Source organism: Mycteria americana, chromosome Z (genome assembly GCF_035582795.1).
Source record: "Mycteria americana isolate JAX WOST 10 ecotype Jacksonville Zoo and Gardens chromosome Z, USCA_MyAme_1.0, whole genome shotgun sequence".
In the NCBI taxonomy this organism is placed as follows: Eukaryota; Metazoa; Chordata; class Aves; order Ciconiiformes; family Ciconiidae; genus Mycteria; species Mycteria americana.
The window spans coordinates 38,174,092-38,190,481 of record NC_134396.1 but is presented as its reverse complement, the minus strand read 5'-3'; the positions used below and the strand labels follow the sequence as shown (position 1 = coordinate 38,190,481).

Sequence of the window (16,390 nt, the reverse complement as noted above, 5' to 3'; positions counted from 1 at the left end):
ACTGTGCATAAAAACCTGTGGGTCCATAAACTCTGAACTGATGCTAGTTAAGCTGCAGAACTAGCCTCCTTCCCCACCAGCCCAAATGCAAGAGGGGGTGAGTCAGCACCCAAAAAACAAGGTGTAGAAAACACTCCTTCCCTAGCCAAACCTGGTATAGGGGGAAGATAGTATTCAGTGTACTACATATCTCAAAAAACAAGCTTTCTCTTTGAACAGCCCAGCTGCTTTAGGTGTTCCTGCTATATCCTATAGTGCTCAAAAAGAAACAACTGCTCTAACTATGGAAGCATGGTACTCTGAGGTGCCATAAGAAAACACTGATGGTATCAAAGCTAAGTGGAGATCAGATGCTGCATGCAGGACATGAGAAGACTGATGATCTTTGTTATGAAGTACAAAGAACCAGAGATGGTATCGCCTCTGGGTCACAGGACTAAGCCAAGATTCACTTACAAATTCTGGGGAGCAAGTAGCTTCAAAGAATGAGGGTCAGATTTTCAGTCACTTCTACTTTAGTTGATAAAGACATTTTTCCACTTTCCATTTTAAATAAGTTGTCACAAATACTACACCATTTTATAACAGCTGTTAGCCATTCCCAGATAGGGTTGCATTTTAGTAACTGATGGAGAGGCATGCACATAGGCTTCAGTTAGTAATACAATTTAGGATGCCTATTTGATAGAATTCCCAAGTGGAAAAAACACAGACCAAAAAGCCAAGTCATCTGTACACACTGGAATTTAAGTGTTTATTTAAGAAGTAAACCTTTGGGCACATTGCAATTTAAAAAAGGAAAAAATAAAAGAAGAATCTATTAGATTAAGCAGTCAAAACCCAGCAATATTACAAGCTGTTTACATACCAACATTTACATTATTTAAAACAAGTGGCATGTCACCAACATGTAAAACATACTTCAAAAGTTTAAAAAATCAAGCTGACTTTTGAAGGATACAAGTCTACCACATGTGTGAACATGGGTTTGGTCATTCAGTTCAAAACCCCTCTTGCACTGAAATGTTCAGTCTTCAAATTATACAAGTGGATAGCTAGCAGCTGTTGCTATTCCACAGTGGTTCTTCCTGTCCTTGGCCATGTAGATATATCCTTTGTCACCCCACTTCTCACCCCAGCTGAAAACAGAAGTAAAGGGTTTGTTTTCATATTCAGAAGATACTTATTTACCCCCCAATAAGTGTTTACATTGAAAACTGCTGCCTTCCATATTTGCGGAGAAAAATCAAGATAGCTGCAGCCAAACTAAAGTGCTTTCCAGCAATTAAATGCATGTTACAGAAGAGGCACCCCAAGCTCACAGAAATAAAGGGTGCAGCCATCCTCTCACTAGGTGGAGACCTTGATGTGCAATCCTGGATTACAGGTGCCTTAAGCTCAGACACTGCTCCTAGCCAACTTTAAGGGAGGACCAAAACTGCAAGCAGCATTTGAGGGTGGTGCCTCAGTAATGCTGAGAACATGAGACAAGCTCATGTGATGTGCCCTTTGGCATTAATTTATTGTTTTCCCTTCCACCTAGGAGGTAACTCCATCTTTAAAAGTTCAAGTGTTACTCTATTTCACACAAATGAGCAGCATGGCTTCCAAAAAAATCCACTACACCCCCACAACCTGGTTTCCTCCTGCTCCCCTCTGCTCCACCACTTCAACATCTACTAGCTTCATGGGTTGTTCCAATACTGAGCTCCCTTGAATTAACTGAAAAAGCAGAAGAGTGAGTTTGCTGCTTTGGGCCTAGCTTATTAGGCTGCCAGCAGCATGAGTCAGGTTTAACTTCTGTCATACAATACAATCTGAGAAGAGTCTCCAGATTTTCCACACACCAGTTTTAATTACTGTTGTCTCCCAACCCCCCACTACAAGTGACAAACTACCTTCCCTTTTCCCCAACCCCTAAAGGACAAGGCACAGAGAGAGAGATCTTACCTGTTCTTAACAATCCAGTATTTCTTCCCATCTACATCTTCCCCCTCAAAGCCATAACCTACAACCAGAACACCATGGTCCAGGTCCTCACTGCTGCAGTCTGGTTCATAGTAGATACCTGCAGAGGCATAAATTCACATGTGAACATGCTTATCTGCAGGAAACCCTTCTCCCTCACCAGAAGCTTTGTGTATTTCAGATGAAATATTGCACAGCTTCTTGATAGTCAGAGAAAGTGCAGTGTATCATGGCAGAAATTGAGGGACAAGTACACACATATGCAAGAGAAGTACAAAGTGTGGAGAACCTGGCTAGAATTAAAAGGACTCCTGATTATGTCTTATGTCACAAGATCATAGTTCTTTTTTCACCTATTAAACTGAAGGATAATGAATATTGAGTATTCAAAAAAGTTCTCTGCATGCAAGTTGCTAACAAATCCCCACCTGACTGATAGAACTGGAATGAAGAGTGGCCTGCATCAATAGCAACAGACACTGGACCCACAGCTGCTACTGCTTTCATGAGAGCTCTTTCATGTCCTTGAGGGATGTCAACAAAGCCAGTGTCATTAGCAGCACTGTACTCTGCCTTGTAGCGACAATCTTCATCATCCTAAATAAAGAAAGCCCTAGTTATTACATAGTTCTCCACTTAACACACAGGTGAGCACAGGAACTACCAGACATTCTGTGACTTTGCTGCCTTGAAAAAAAAGGAACTGAAGAGGATCCAATTGCTTCAGCAGTGCTTTGAAATGAGAAGAGCAGAGGAAGAACACAGAAGCTGCTTCTGAGTTTCTCAAAGGTACAGAAAAAGCAAAGGCCAGTGGGGCCCAAAAGAAAAGTTTTACTGGGATGCAAAGGACCATCACATCCCGGAACCCTGCCTTCTTTGGTGGGCAGGACAAATCTTTCTTCCAGGAGGAAAGAAGCCCAGAATGCATTAATGGGCAATGGAAGAGAGCCAAGTATTCATTAATTACAAAGCAATCTAGAAACTGCTCATTGAACAAACACTCAAAATCCAAAGTTTTAGTCTGTCCTAGTTTGAAAAACTGTACAGAATGATTTTGAAGTTAGTCATTGGTATTATGACCTTACATACAGCATTCATGTATTTTGTGCTTCTTCACATTATTTTTTTTTTTTTTTTACAATGAAGCCTGAGCTGTTGGTGCCACAGGCATTTACGTCAGGAAAGAGGCCTAGTTTGGAAGTCAGGCCACATGAAATTGAAACAGATCGAAGTTAAGCACATCCCTCCCTTACCCATGTGGTAAGATTAGTATTTAAGTTGCCTCCCCTCAACTAAAGGAACACAGAGTACACCTCAGTTGCTTACTTTTTGTACTCAGCAAGTTAGGCACTTCCTACAACCAACTGGGATCTCTGGAAGAGCCAAGATTAGGAAAAAATTGAGATTACAGGGATGCAGGAAAACAGGAACCCAAATCCAAAGGCTTTGTTGCTTGCAACAAATGGCATTGCTATTGCCCATTCAGTCAATACAAAGTAAGCTGCAAGGAAAGATACTTTATAGTGAACAGAACTCCAAGTGGTAAAAAGCCAAAACCATGGGCTCTCAAGCGATACCACAATTTACTACTGCTCTTTTGTCTTCTCGTGTCTGTAACTTTTGGTAGATCATTAGAGATATTTTAGAAGTCTGCCCACTATCTGCATTTATGCACATTTAGTCCAGAAGTACAACTTAAGGCATTGCCAACAGCTATTGTTAAAAAACAAATCACACCAAGCTGCAAGAATTAGCTGGTCTACGGGTAGCAACCCCATAATAGCTCAGTTATGGGAAGCTGAATTGCATCCCTACAACTAAGTAGCACGGTTGACAAGGGCTAGGTCCTGGTTTGGTGTGTCAACCAAGATAAGGCATGATTTCTGATAGGAGGGCAGCAATGAGGGGGGGGAATAAAAATACTTGCTCTAGTTTTTTCCAACTGGTCTGATAAGATTTTGACCTCAAAGACCAGTGCAGTACTATTCCTACTGGGGCTAGCAGTCATTCTAGTTTTCTTAGGAAAGATGCAACAGGAAGAACACATGTCCTGATTACTGCTTAGACATCTTCCTTTCTAGGTAGGAGTTTCCCAACACATAGTTTGTCCACACAAAAGACGTGACACCTGCAATACAAGTTCAGTTATTACACTTACCTTTGCTGTGTATGGGTAGGAGTCCTCTGAATCAATTCCCCCATTATCCTGCACATACTGGAAAGCCTGGTCCATAAGACCACCATTGCAGCCTTGATTCCCTTCAGGGCGAGAGCAGTCCACCAGATTCTGCTCACTCAGTGAAACAAGTTTGCCAGTTTTTCTAAAGTGCTGCCCTTCAAGAGCTCCTGTTGTGCTGAAGGCCCAGCAAGAGCCACACTGACCCTGAAGCGAGAAATGGAATCACAAGTTACAAATCCAGAAAGACTGGGCAATTATAGTTCCCTTTCCACTGATCTAAACATGAAAGATGCAAAAGCCACAAGACAACTTCAGTTTCACACTCCTAGCATGTACAAGTGAAGATACTACAGCCTTCTCAGTTCTTAGACATTTAGTACAGAACTCCTAAAAAATCTTAAAGGGGTATAGCAATTTTATCAAAGTGACACTTAATTTAGAAAGCTTGCACTAGGCTTCATTAAACAAGTCCGCAGTGTTTTTCCTCTATGGAAGTGGAGGTAGCATTTAGGAAACTGGACCTATAACTGGTTAAAAACCCACCATCAAAGAATACCTGGTCTTTAACTGGAGTTACATATCCCTTCTCTCTCCAGTCTACTGATCGTGGCACTTCCAGGAAGTTGGGCTCAAGAAACTGGGATCCTCTGTACTTCCTTTCTGACTTCTTGTGTACATAGCCATTCATCAGCTGCCTGAACTCCTCGGTTGTCTGAAGAAAATTCAAGACATGCAGTCACTGTCTATTACACACCACTGTTTAGAAAAGTATGTTTCATGCCTCTATACATACCATGTCACCAAACTGATTCATTCCCAACTTGTAGCTGTGTTTTCCTAATGTATGATCCAGATTATGGAGTTCAATCATTTTCAGATTCTTCTCCCACACCACTCTCCTCCAGCTTTCCTCTCTCTGAAGGGCCAGAAAACAACATACTTCAAGGAGGCAATTCAAACAAAGTTCACTTGCACGGTAATATGCTTTGGTATGGCTTGTATACCCGGGCAAACGTAGGCTACTCGAAGAGAAGTCCGAACGCCGTTTAAGAGATGGTCTTTTTGCCACCTTCGTTACAAAACCGCAGAGTACAGTACAGCTGAGTTGATGCACAAACAGAGGAAAGGGACCGAGGAAGAGGGGGATTATCCTTCCCGGGCACAGACTATAGCCAGCGTTACAACAAAGCACAGATGACTCAGCTAGCAGGGCCCAGATGAGTGCGCTCAGTGTTTGCCGAGCTGAGCACGTATCCCCGGGCGCTCACCTCATGGTACTCCTTGCTGTGCCACGACTTCCACAGCTGCCAGTGGCCGTCCAGATCGGGGTCTACCCTCGGAGCGCCGAAGGCCAGGCCCAAGCAGAGGCAGAGGGTGGTCAGGCACAGATTCATGCTGGCAGATCTGCCGGGAACGGAGGAACCGCGGTCAGAGGCGAGCCGCCCCGCGCTTCACAGCCCCGAGCGCGGAGGGCGATGCCAGACCCCACAGGAGCCCGTCTGCCGACACACAGCTTGTCCCCCCGCTCCTTCGTAAGCCGATCGCAGGAAAGAAAGCAAACGGCGCACCCCGAACAAAGCCCTCCAGGGCGGACAGGCAGGGCGGCTGACCGCCCCCACCCCGCCTAGCCCTTCCCGGAGGCCCCATGAACTGACCCGCCTCTGCCCGTCCCCCTCCGGGAGCGGGGCCCTCGGCCGCGACCGTAAACAACCTCGGGCGGCAGGGCCAGAACGCGGGGCGGGCGGGCGGCCGGCAGCCTCCCGGGGAGGCGGCCCCTTGCCGGCGGGAGCCGCCCCGCCGCAGGACAAGGACGGAGCCGAGGCCCGCGGGACGCCGGCCCCCGCCCCGCGCGCTCCCGCCTCGCAGCCGCCGCTCACCTCGCTCGGCCCCGCCGCGCTCCTCCCGACTGCCCGGCCCGGCGGCGCCCGGCCCCGAGGCCCCTCTTATACCCGCCGCGGCCGTGCCCGCCCCGCCGCGCCGATTGGCGGCCGCGCCGGGCCTCGCCCCGCCGGGCCGCGCCTCCCGCCAGGGCCCGGGCCGCGGCCAGGGCGGGGGTCTGCGCCGGGGCGGGGGAGGCGTCGCCGCGGCTGCCCGCTGCGGGGCTGGCCGCCGTCAGCCGAGGGGAGCCGGCCCCGGCGGCGGGCGAGGGAAGCGGGGCAGCCCCTGTGCCGGGATCTCCTGAAGAACGATGTGGGGCCACCCCGGGGCATCCCGCGCGGCCGAAGCCGTTATGTTGGGCAGCGTTTGTCTAAGTATTTATTATGAGTGCCGGCAGGCTGGAGATAGGGGCTGCACGCTGAGCCGGTTGGAATTTAACCTAGGGAGGACTCAAAGCGGGCAAGTGGCAAACTAAAGAAAAACAAGATGTGGAGAAAAAAGACAAAAATGGTGAGGCGTTTGCAGTTGCAGACCCAGCCGCTTCCCCGCGTTCCCGCTGACGGCTCTTGCTCAGGTCAGGGCGGCGAGGCGGCTCCCGTGCTGCACCGATGGTCTCCAGCCCTGGGTCTCCAGCCCTGTGCCCCCTCAGAGTGGTGGCAGGCCATGGCGCAGCCAGCTCCTGCCCGGGAGAGCTGCTGCCATTGCAGCCGCGCCGCCGGTTTTGTTAAGCGTGGCAGGTGGGGCTGGCACCGAGCAGGTACGAGGGAGCATCTCCCGCTGGGCAGGGTCCCAGTGGCGTGGCGGCTACACCGGTATAGGAAACATTGCCAGGAAAGTCCTTCTTATTCCCCCGTAATTTAATATCTGAAAAGTGCTTTTTCCTGCCTCTGGACCTGAGCCTGATAAGAGCCAGGTCTTCTACCACCAGTGTGGCTAGTGTTTTTATGCGTAGCATCCAGTAATATCTACTGGAAAACACTGTTTGTGACACCAAGAGTTGCAGCACAGCTGAGATATTAGAAGATTTACACATGGACTTGGTCCTCATCTAACCAGGAGTAGGCTGACTTTGATTTTTAACAGGGAACTTGCCTCTAGCAGAATAACTGCAAGAGCTGTGCAAGGTTCCCCTTAAACTCTTGTAAAGCCAGCATTGCTGATGACCTTAGCGTGCAAACTTGAAAGCACATATTTAGAGTAAAAAGCAGCGTTTGTAGACTGTTGCACAACAGCAAAAAGGAAGAAATATCATATGTGCTTCTCCCTTTTTTGATGTCTTAAGACACACGCTGTGTCGTTAAAACCAGCAATACATGTTTCCTTACCCAGATTATCCTGGGAGCAGCCTTTGGTCCAAGGAAGCTCCACAGAGCCAAACACATAATGAGAAGTTGGAGAGGTGGTCTTGTCTTTTCAAAGTACCCGTGCAAGTCTCCTGCCACTGAAACAGTGTACTGATTCCCCTAAAAATGTGTAAATACACCCAACAATGGTGCTCCTTGATTAGTCAGTAATCATAAGTAAGCCTGGTAAAACCTCTGAGAAAAGAAGATATTTGAAAGCTAAACCACTTACTTAAGTGAAAGCTTGCATATGAACACCCCGGACTGATCTGTTGGGATGGTTTATACACGTGCAGCCATGCCACTTTGAGCAGGAATGTAAAACATGGAAAGGACTTCTTCACAATAGGACTGCAGCAAATGCACACTGGATGGATTACAATTTTTAAGAATTACTTGCTCATAATTTTCATATTTACTTGCTTTGCAAAGCTGTGTTACAAAATTTCTAGTGATCTTTGTGGCTGCAATTTCTTAAAGTTCTTGTTTTGCCTTAAGTTGTTACACAGCTAGTGGCTGACTGATACAGACATCATAGAAACATCTTCTGAACGGAAGAAAAAGAGTGTGACATGCACTGCAACAATCAACATTGCAGGCTTGCACAAATTAGAATAATTAATAGTGTGTGTAGCTTTGAAAAATTAAGCTAGATATCCTTGTGCTTTCTGTTTGACCATTTGTATTTCCAGTTGTCAAACAACAGTTTCAAGACCAGCCTTTTCTAAGGAAAATTACCCATTTCCATATTGGTAAAGGAAAATGAAAATGCATGCATGGAGTAAGATTATGCATTTGTACCTTTCCAGCATGAAACTTGTCACTACCTAACCATTTCACATGTAAATACCTCATGAGAGTTAGAGGAACTTCATACAGTTTGACTAAATCATAGTTAGGTTTTCTGTGGGGTTTTTTTTGAGTTGTGTGGGATTTGAAAAGTTTTTATTTAACAGCTTTTTGCTGATATTTTCTGTGCAATGGGACTTCTCAGTCCTATTTATGTTAGCTTTGTTTCTGTTATTGTATCTGATATCAGCTGAGCGTTGAAAGGCTACAATTAAGTTCTCAATGAACTACAGACAAGGACTTCTTTTCTAAAAGGGCAAGATGTTTAGCTGGCATGACAGGAGGTAAGGTCAAAATTACAGAAGGTCTTGCACCATAAATCACGTCTGCTGCTCTGTAATGTGCTTTGAGACGCACCAAGACAAACCGATGCTTTTCCAGTTGGTATGAGGTCCTGTCTCTTTGGGGAAGTTACCATGTAGTCAGCTAGCATGTGATACCACTGTGCTACCTCTCCTCGTGAATAGTCTTAGCGCACATACACACACGCACATGCCAGATACCATTTTTACTAAGAAGATAAGCTCACCCTACAAGTTTATTTAACTGTTGTACATAGGGAAATGTTAACTGCGAATTTACTGAAATTCTTGAAGGAGACAGGAATATTTCCTCCTTCAGCACATTGACTTTCAGCTTGCAGTGAGTCATGACTGTTGTGTGGACGTATCGGTTCCCCAGGTATTTTGGGAAGGAAGCCTGGGAGCCCAGGTGCAGAAACATAAGCATATGCAAGGGAAATCAGCTATGGTCAGAGCTTGGTCATCACAAGAGTGCCATATAGAAACCTGTGATAGGAAGCTGGCCTAGGACTACCTCCAACTCCTGGACAAACTTTTCCTTTCCGAGAGTTGTCATCAATGTGAGGACTGCCAGCCATGCTGCAGAGACTGTTTACCACTTCAGTCAAGGTAAAAATGCCATACTGCACAGCTACTAGACATCCCTCTGTCCCAGCACTGTTCCTACTGCTCCTGTCTGTGCACCGTGATGTGTTCACAGGCCAAACTGCAAGCCCAGCATGGTGGTGGTCTGCTGAAGTGAACAGAGGGTCAGCAGCCGCAGTCAGAGGTAATAACTGGGCAGATACTGCTAGAAATCTTTTTCCATCAAACTGTGCAACCTTGTGACACCCTGCTACAGTCACACCAGCCACAGCAGTCTTTCTGCTATTGAAAACAACTCTGGGGGGACTAGGAACCGCGTGGGGGTCTTGTGTGCAAAGCACTCCTTCCAGGTTAGCAGAGAGAAGGGGTGAAATGAAAAGCTCCTTCAGTTCCTCTGCTTAAAAGCTCAACTGAAGTCATGCCATCCAGTCCAGAGGAGACCTAGATAGCCATGCTAATCACAGTAGTCACAGTCCTTTCTGCCATAACCTAAAGATCAAAACTTTGAAGGAAGAAGACCCTCGTCTTCTTCCTTCAATAGGAGAGATTAATTTAAATCTCTCCTATTTGGAGGGTAGCTTTCCAAATTGCTTGGAAAAAAACAGCTTTGGAGGAACTCTATATATGCAAAATTCCAACTATTTTCCCAAAGGCATACCACTCTTCTAAGACGAAGGAACAACACCTTTTAATAACTGTTCATATTTCCATTGCAACAGCCAAAAGATTGCCAACTACGCTGTAGCTATCTGGCCCTACAAGTTACCAGATGACAGAGGCCATGCATTTCTTAATAGTCCCAAAAAGTTGCACAGCAGTGTGTTGCCTCTGCAGTTGGAGGAGTGAACTCAGCATTGATCTCCAGGGAAGCATCTCATCAACATGAAACTCAGCTGCCACTGCACATCCCAGGTATGCAGCACAATCCTCCCCCTCTGGAACCACTCTGCTTATGTGAATCCAAGATTTCTGAAAGTTGTTTTGTACTTTTAAATCCTTTTTCTTCTTTGTTCTCCTGGTACAAATACACAGAGGAAAGGGCCACCCTGTATCTGCCAGAAAAAGACCCAGAAATCAGAAAAGCAAAGCTCCTTTGTAATGGTAGTTGACTTGCAAAGCTACAGCAGGTTGGCAACGTATCAAAAACATCTGCGCTATGTAAATAGAATAAGCTATGTCACACTTAACTGTGACAGGAGTGTGGCACAAGCAGCTCCCACAGATCAGCTGTCTCACCGTAACTTGTGTGCTGTGGTCCTTCCTGCAGTAAAAACAAGTGGTTTGTTTGGACGCAATTTCTCCAAACAGCAAGGGAAGGACATTTTATTTAGGCAAACATCCATTTTTGCATTACTATGAAGACTAAATTCACGATCTTTATTCCTGGAATAGAAAAAGCTGAGCTGGCTTACTTAAAAGGTTATGACTGTGAACGTGTTTATTTATACCATGTTAAAGTCCTCTGGCTTAAATCTGGTTTCTATCATTTTAGCTTACTACACCATGACTTAAGAATGGGCTTCTACAGCAGCATGGTCTTAGTCAAGATGTATCTTAAAGTATTATCTACCCTCAAATGCAGATTACTGTATTTCATAGCAAGCTTTCACTGACCAACTTTTATTAGATGCTACAAAACCAAAAAAAATTTTCAGTCACATAGGTAATTCTGTTTAGCCAAACATTGATCCAGTTTCGAAAAGCACAGGTATATTTCAGGGAGCACTGTGCTGATTTTACATGCCAGAGTCTGGTTTACGTGTAAAAAATGCCAGAGTCATATTTGTGTGTAGGAAAACAAAACTTTAAAAAAACAGGTCAACTTTCTTTTCAGAAAAATAATCATGTTTTTTCTTCTATTTTGCAGTAAAGATCCTTCTTACAGAAAAAAAGCACAGTAAATTTCCAACACCAGAGTGACTGTTTCAGAAAGCTAGGAAGATGTGAGAAGACAATTATAGAATGGATATCCCTATGCCATCTTGAGAAATGCTACTCACTTTAATACTTATTTTTAGTGCCAGTTTCAGGAAAGTTTTAGGAACTGCAGATATTTTTTACCTAACTTGATTTGAACATGGCTGGTAAAAAGGCTACCAAAAAAGCATGAACAGTTTCTCTTCTTCCTTGCAGCTCCATGAAAAGTAACCAGCCTTCCTCCCCAACCTGGGCATTCCTCACCAAAGATCTGAGGTGGCTCTGGAGTTTATAATGTCCCCCTGGCATTAACGACATTCATAAGTACCCACTTAAGAATCTTTGGGTTTGATTCTCCCTAGTAAAATATCACATTCAAACTATGCTTCAGCTGGAGCACCCATAATGAAGTTAGTTTCATCATTATTAGGTTAGAAAAGGAAGCAGCATGTGCTTCAAGGGAACATAGATAGGGCTCTGTGAGTTTTCTGAAGACCTGGGAGATGGCTGGGGAGCAGTGACACAACCCTTCTGAAACAACTCTTTGTTTTCAGCAGTCTTGTGATCTCCCAGAACCATCATTTCCTCACCCAAGTGCCAGATAAGAAACTGCATTCCAGCTTCTCTGCTGGCCTACAAGGCAAAGGCGACTTCGTTTGCATCTCAATGTCTTTCTTACCTGGTCACAAGAGTTGGGGATGATGCAAGGGATTGCTTGCCTTGCAAGAAAGACCGGGTGGGGGTCCTAGTATCGCCACTACTCAGGGTTAGGGTTTCCCAAAAGCAATATTATTTTCCTGTGAGCTTTTCTGATGAAGTTATTTTTTGTATGTGTGGAAAAAATGAGTTGTTTTGGTTTCTTTTTTCTTTTACCTTAGCTTGTATTTTTTGAGAGAGGCTAAATAGTGAGTCATACTTGAAGTCAGCATTGAAGCTTTGACCATGGTGTAACTCAGCACTTAAAATTTCATACCTCAATTTGATTGATTCCTCATTCATTACTCAGTGTCTCCTCCTGATTTCTGGCGGATAGTAATTTCTGAGTTTTGGAAGATGTGTGATTTTAAAAGCTAACCTGGGGAAATAGTAGTGGGAGGATGTGGGGAAGTATCATATTAAATTGCTGATGTAGGAGTTCACAAATATAGAATAATTTCCACATTGTGCTGACGTTTCTCTGAAATTTAAAGGACATTGGTGGTTTTTTCCCTCATACTAAAAAGCATTTTTTTTTTCAATTTTTACACAAAAGTAGTTACTATTTCCTGACTCTCTTAATTTAAGATTTTATTGTAACATGTTGGAAGTTGCAAATCCTGTCTGTATTGTAAAGTTCCTCTGACCAAGACCAATTTTTTACTGCCCCTCTCTTCTCTAGCAATCACAGTGAAGGCATTTTAACAGAATTAAAAAAAGGCTTTGGGGAGTATTTCATATACTACTTAATATTTGAAATCACATTTTGATTTAAACAAACAATGTTCCAACATTTCTGTTTTGAAACGGAAGTAGTAATAAAGTTCAGATAAGTATAAATCTTTTAAGTGCTTGAGTGCAATGTTTGTGCTTCTGCAAGCTGTTGTAAACAGTTGCAGAGCATGAAAGAAAAATCTGTTTGTCTGTCTCCTGTCTCTTAGAGCAGTGGCGTCTAAAGGGCAAGCTGACATGCTGGAAAGCATTTCCCATGATAAGGTTAGGGACTGCGAGTGATGTGAGGAATTATTTTTAAACTTAAAAGTTACAGGCTGGGCTTCATTAACAGATCATGTGAGGGAAGGTTAAACAAAAGCTGCTTGCAGAAGAGGAGAGAGGCAATTGAAACAATCAAATACTGGTTTAAGATTTGTTTTCCTGAAAATCAGGTAAGAGGAAAAAGAGACCAGTGCATGTGCTTTTTGGGCAAGAGCAGTGGTGACTCACAACTGCTGTTATTCCCGCTCTACAAACGGGAAGACTGAGGCAAAAAGAAGCGGTACCATGCTGTTGTGGCCACTGAAATCAAATGAATGACCCGTGGATAGATCACTCTAGGCTCTTCAATACAGAGGCTAGCCATGGTAAATCATAATGCATCTTTTTTCCCTCTTCTGTTAATCAAAATAAGTCCGAGGGAATGCAAACAGATGTGATACAAATCAGTGCAATATGCATTGCCTTGCCTGTCTCTGAGCACCAGTTGAAGCACACTCAGCCCATTGAACACCAGGATGCTGGTAATTGCTGTAAGATTTACATAATCACTTCAAATATTTCAATCACTCTTTAATCACTGTGGCAGACACACACTACACCAGGTCTTTCATAGGACCTTTCTGGCCACCAAGGACCTGCTTGATTGGAATCTTCTCACTATCAGTAGAGCAGAGTTTCTTTTGATCTCTCCCTCTTTGATCACCCTCAACCCGTGGAGCATCCTAAATCTACATCCCGAAGCTTCAGGACAGCACAGCAGAAGGAAAAGGACTTCTGCGCCGGTTCCTTACAGGATACAGAAAGTGAGCGTGCGCAAGGGGACATTCACCTGGATGTGAGATGAAGCTGGTTTAGTTAGTGGCCAGTATGAAACAAGATATTTTAGGAAACTGTTTCACATCACAGTGGTGTCTTGTTGACTCCATGACGAGGCCATACATACTGCAGCAGCCGCAGAGCTGAGAGCTGAACGCTGCTTCTCTGACTTGTCTCAGGAGCAGCTATTAGCTTATGCAATTTCCTCTTGCTCCATATGGGAACATCCACAGGGATTTCACTAGACCTTACCCTTAGGCTTGCAGAAGAGCACGGTGTGTGACTGACACAACATTCATACAATCACTTCTCATCCCCATCACCAGAGTCTTCTTCTGCTTTTACGGTAGGGGATCTCTTGGTGTGTGGTCATGCGGTGGTGGAAAAGTGGGCTGGCATGGGGTGATCGCTGTGGTGCCTATGGTAGTGTGGAGCTGTGCTGGACTGTGGCCCAGCTGCCTAAAATTTGGGGCTGCTGAAGTCCAAGCCTCACCTTTCACATGTCAGCATCCTTTACTAGCAGATTCTTCCCTCCCCAAGCAGTATTGCTGCAAGTCAGAGACTTGGGTATCAGCCAAGTAAGCTGTTTTACACACTGGCTTGCAACCAACTCGATACCTACAATACCCATGATTTAATGCAAAAATTTGACCTTTGCCCATGGCTGGAAAGCTGCTGATGAAACCCCTTTGCCCAGGTGCTGTCCCGATGCCGCGTGCCTGGGCTGCCTTCTGCTCCCCTGCCCCCTGATAGCGGTCCCAAATGCCTCCCATTAGCATGAAGGGCAGACACCTGAGCACACACTGCAATCCAAACACAGCGCTGGCTGTTTCCTCTCCCCCAGTTAGCTTTTTTCCAATGATTTTGTGTTTGACTAAACAAATAACTGTTCAAAACACAGGCTGTGTTTAAGGGAGAACAGTTTGGGCTCCTTTCGGCTTCCTTCAGTTGGCAAAGGCTGGGGCAGCCACGCTGGGGGGGCACAGGAGCCACTGGCTGATGGGTCCCTCCTCCGCGCCGTGGGAATTAGCCTGCCTGGGTGAACGCGGGCTACCATGTCTGCGGACAGAGGCTTTCCCTGCTGCAGGTTTCGATGCAAATTTACACAGGCCCTCAGTCCTGACACAGGGATCTAGAACTAGGTACATTCACCGTCTGGCTGCAAAAGGTTAATCCCCAAATACTTCAATGGAGACAGACAGAAAGGCAGGAAGGGAGAAAGAAAGGGAGAAACATACGAAAGATTCAACATACTCACAGTCTAGAGTTTACCTATAAAACCTTATTTTGTGACTATTTTGACTATATGTACAGTGGCAAATATCAATGTAAATGTTCAAATATTTTTCTAATTATTCTTTTTTCCTAGCAAGAACAGTCTTTTTGGAATTGGTTTTGGTTTGGTTTTTTTTTTTTTGTGTGGTTTTTTTTTTTTTTCCATTACCAATAATTGTTTCATGAAATAATATATTCATAACTCATACATAACATCATATGCATTGTTTCATGTATTGTTTAATGGGCTGAATTTGTACTGTCCTAAACCATTCACAGAATGTACATGAAAATGACCAGAAAGAAGGGTAAACTATTAATGGAAAAACATGCTCTAGTGATGTTCTGCATTTAGTATACTACGATCATTTAAATTAAAATACTCCTTCACAATAGTATTAAAACTTTCTCCCCTTGAAGCAGTAGTTGAAACTAAAACTAGAGAATTCTCTAGTCAACTACCAGATTAGACTTGGTTGAGATGGCTAGGAAGATTTGTAATTCCTGACAGAAAGCTTTTTCCCCCTCCTCCCCGCTACTGCTCACTGAAAGGCAAGCCAAGCAGAACTGGCAAAGTCCAGCTGAGACTAGCCCGTACTTCTGTCTGTATTTGGCTGCATTTAAAAACTATGTATAAAACATTGCCCGTTGCCCCAGTATTCACATCTTCAGTTGCCTGGTTTGTCTGAAGGGGCTGAAAACATTAAATCGGCTTCTAAAAAGCTATCAAATAAAGGCTGGTAGGTACAGATTTTTTTTTTAAAAATAGTTTAGATAATTCAGACTCAGATAACTTGCTGGCTTTCCATGTTTGCTTTTAAACAGGAATCGATATACACGTTTTATACCAGAATGCCTAGCACGGATATGTCTGCATGTTTTAGCTCTGGCCGTAACATGCCCTTTTCACCCGGGCTCAGGGATAATTTTGTGCCTTGCAGATGATCCCGTACAAACCCAGTGCCGCCGAGGTTGTTTGCTCCTCCCGCGGCAACCTCGGCGAGGTAGAAGTCCGCTTCCTCGGCCGCGGGCCCCGCTGCTGCCGGCGGTCTTTCTCTCAACCTTTCCCCATGTGACAAAGGTTGCGTGCTGACGGCTCCTCGCGCCGAGCGAAAATGAAGACAAACAAAGGACAGAGTTGCCAGAAGCGACTGATACTTGGCTTAAATAGAATACGTGGGATTTCTTAACATTTTCCCTGGCTTTTTCTCTTCCACCCGTCAGGTCAGTTCGTAGTCCTTTATAGTGTTCTTTTATGCCTCAACTTCTTAAAAAAAAGGCAAAAATAACCTTTCCCTCCCTCCTGCCCCTAACCTGTATCAGCAAGACCATTCACTCTGTAAAGTGTCAGCCTTACCTTATCACTATCCTTTGGGAGAAGCAGAGCGCACCAGCCACCCTAGATACTGTGTTAACGCACATTGTATGTTTTCGGCTAAATCTTGATTGAAGATAATCAGAACAAAATAAAAATGAGATAATAAAATACCTCACTGTAATGATATCACTACTAAATGCGATGCTTTGCATTGATTGTTTTGTTGCATGCATGCTTTGTTGCATAACAAATAGCAACGCTTTGTTAA

At 44.6% G+C, this 16,390-nt stretch overlaps 1 protein-coding gene across 2 annotated transcripts; it reads right to left on the bottom strand.

Annotated features, from left to right (window-relative positions):
* Positions 1-726: 726 nt before the first annotated feature.
* Positions 727-6,151, bottom strand: CTSL (cathepsin L). 2 transcript variants are annotated; one of them, XM_075527046.1, is made up of 8 exons: positions 6,025-6,151; positions 5,416-5,551; positions 4,941-5,063; positions 4,704-4,859; positions 4,127-4,351; positions 2,397-2,565; positions 1,951-2,068; positions 727-1,139 (listed from the first exon to the last, which is right to left on the bottom strand). In XM_075527046.1, the coding sequence occupies exons 2-8, from the start codon at positions 5,539-5,541 to the stop codon at positions 1,040-1,042; spliced, it is 1,017 nt and encodes a 338-aa protein (XP_075383161.1). In that variant the 5' UTR covers positions 5,542-5,551; positions 6,025-6,151; the 3' UTR covers positions 727-1,039. The 2 variants fall into 2 exon arrangements, with proteins under 2 accessions (XP_075383161.1, XP_075383162.1); XM_075527047.1 differs by lacking the exon at positions 6,025-6,151.
* Positions 6,152-16,390: the final 10,239 nt, after the last annotated feature.

Bases quoted from the DNA above. Each gene is read 5' to 3' on its own strand.
- CTSL (XM_075527046.1), bottom strand. From the start codon at position 5,541: ATGAATCTGTGCCTGACCACCCTCTGCCTCTGCTTGGGCCTGGCCTTC. The intron at 5,064-5,415 runs GTGAGCGCCCGG...CTGGCCCTTCAG, and splicing joins ACAGCAAGGAGTACCATGAG to AGAGAGGAAAGCTGGAGGAG. The intron at 2,566-4,126 runs GTAAGTGTAATA...TTCTTTATTTAG, and splicing joins CCTACCCATACACAGCAAAG to GATGATGAAGATTGTCGCTA.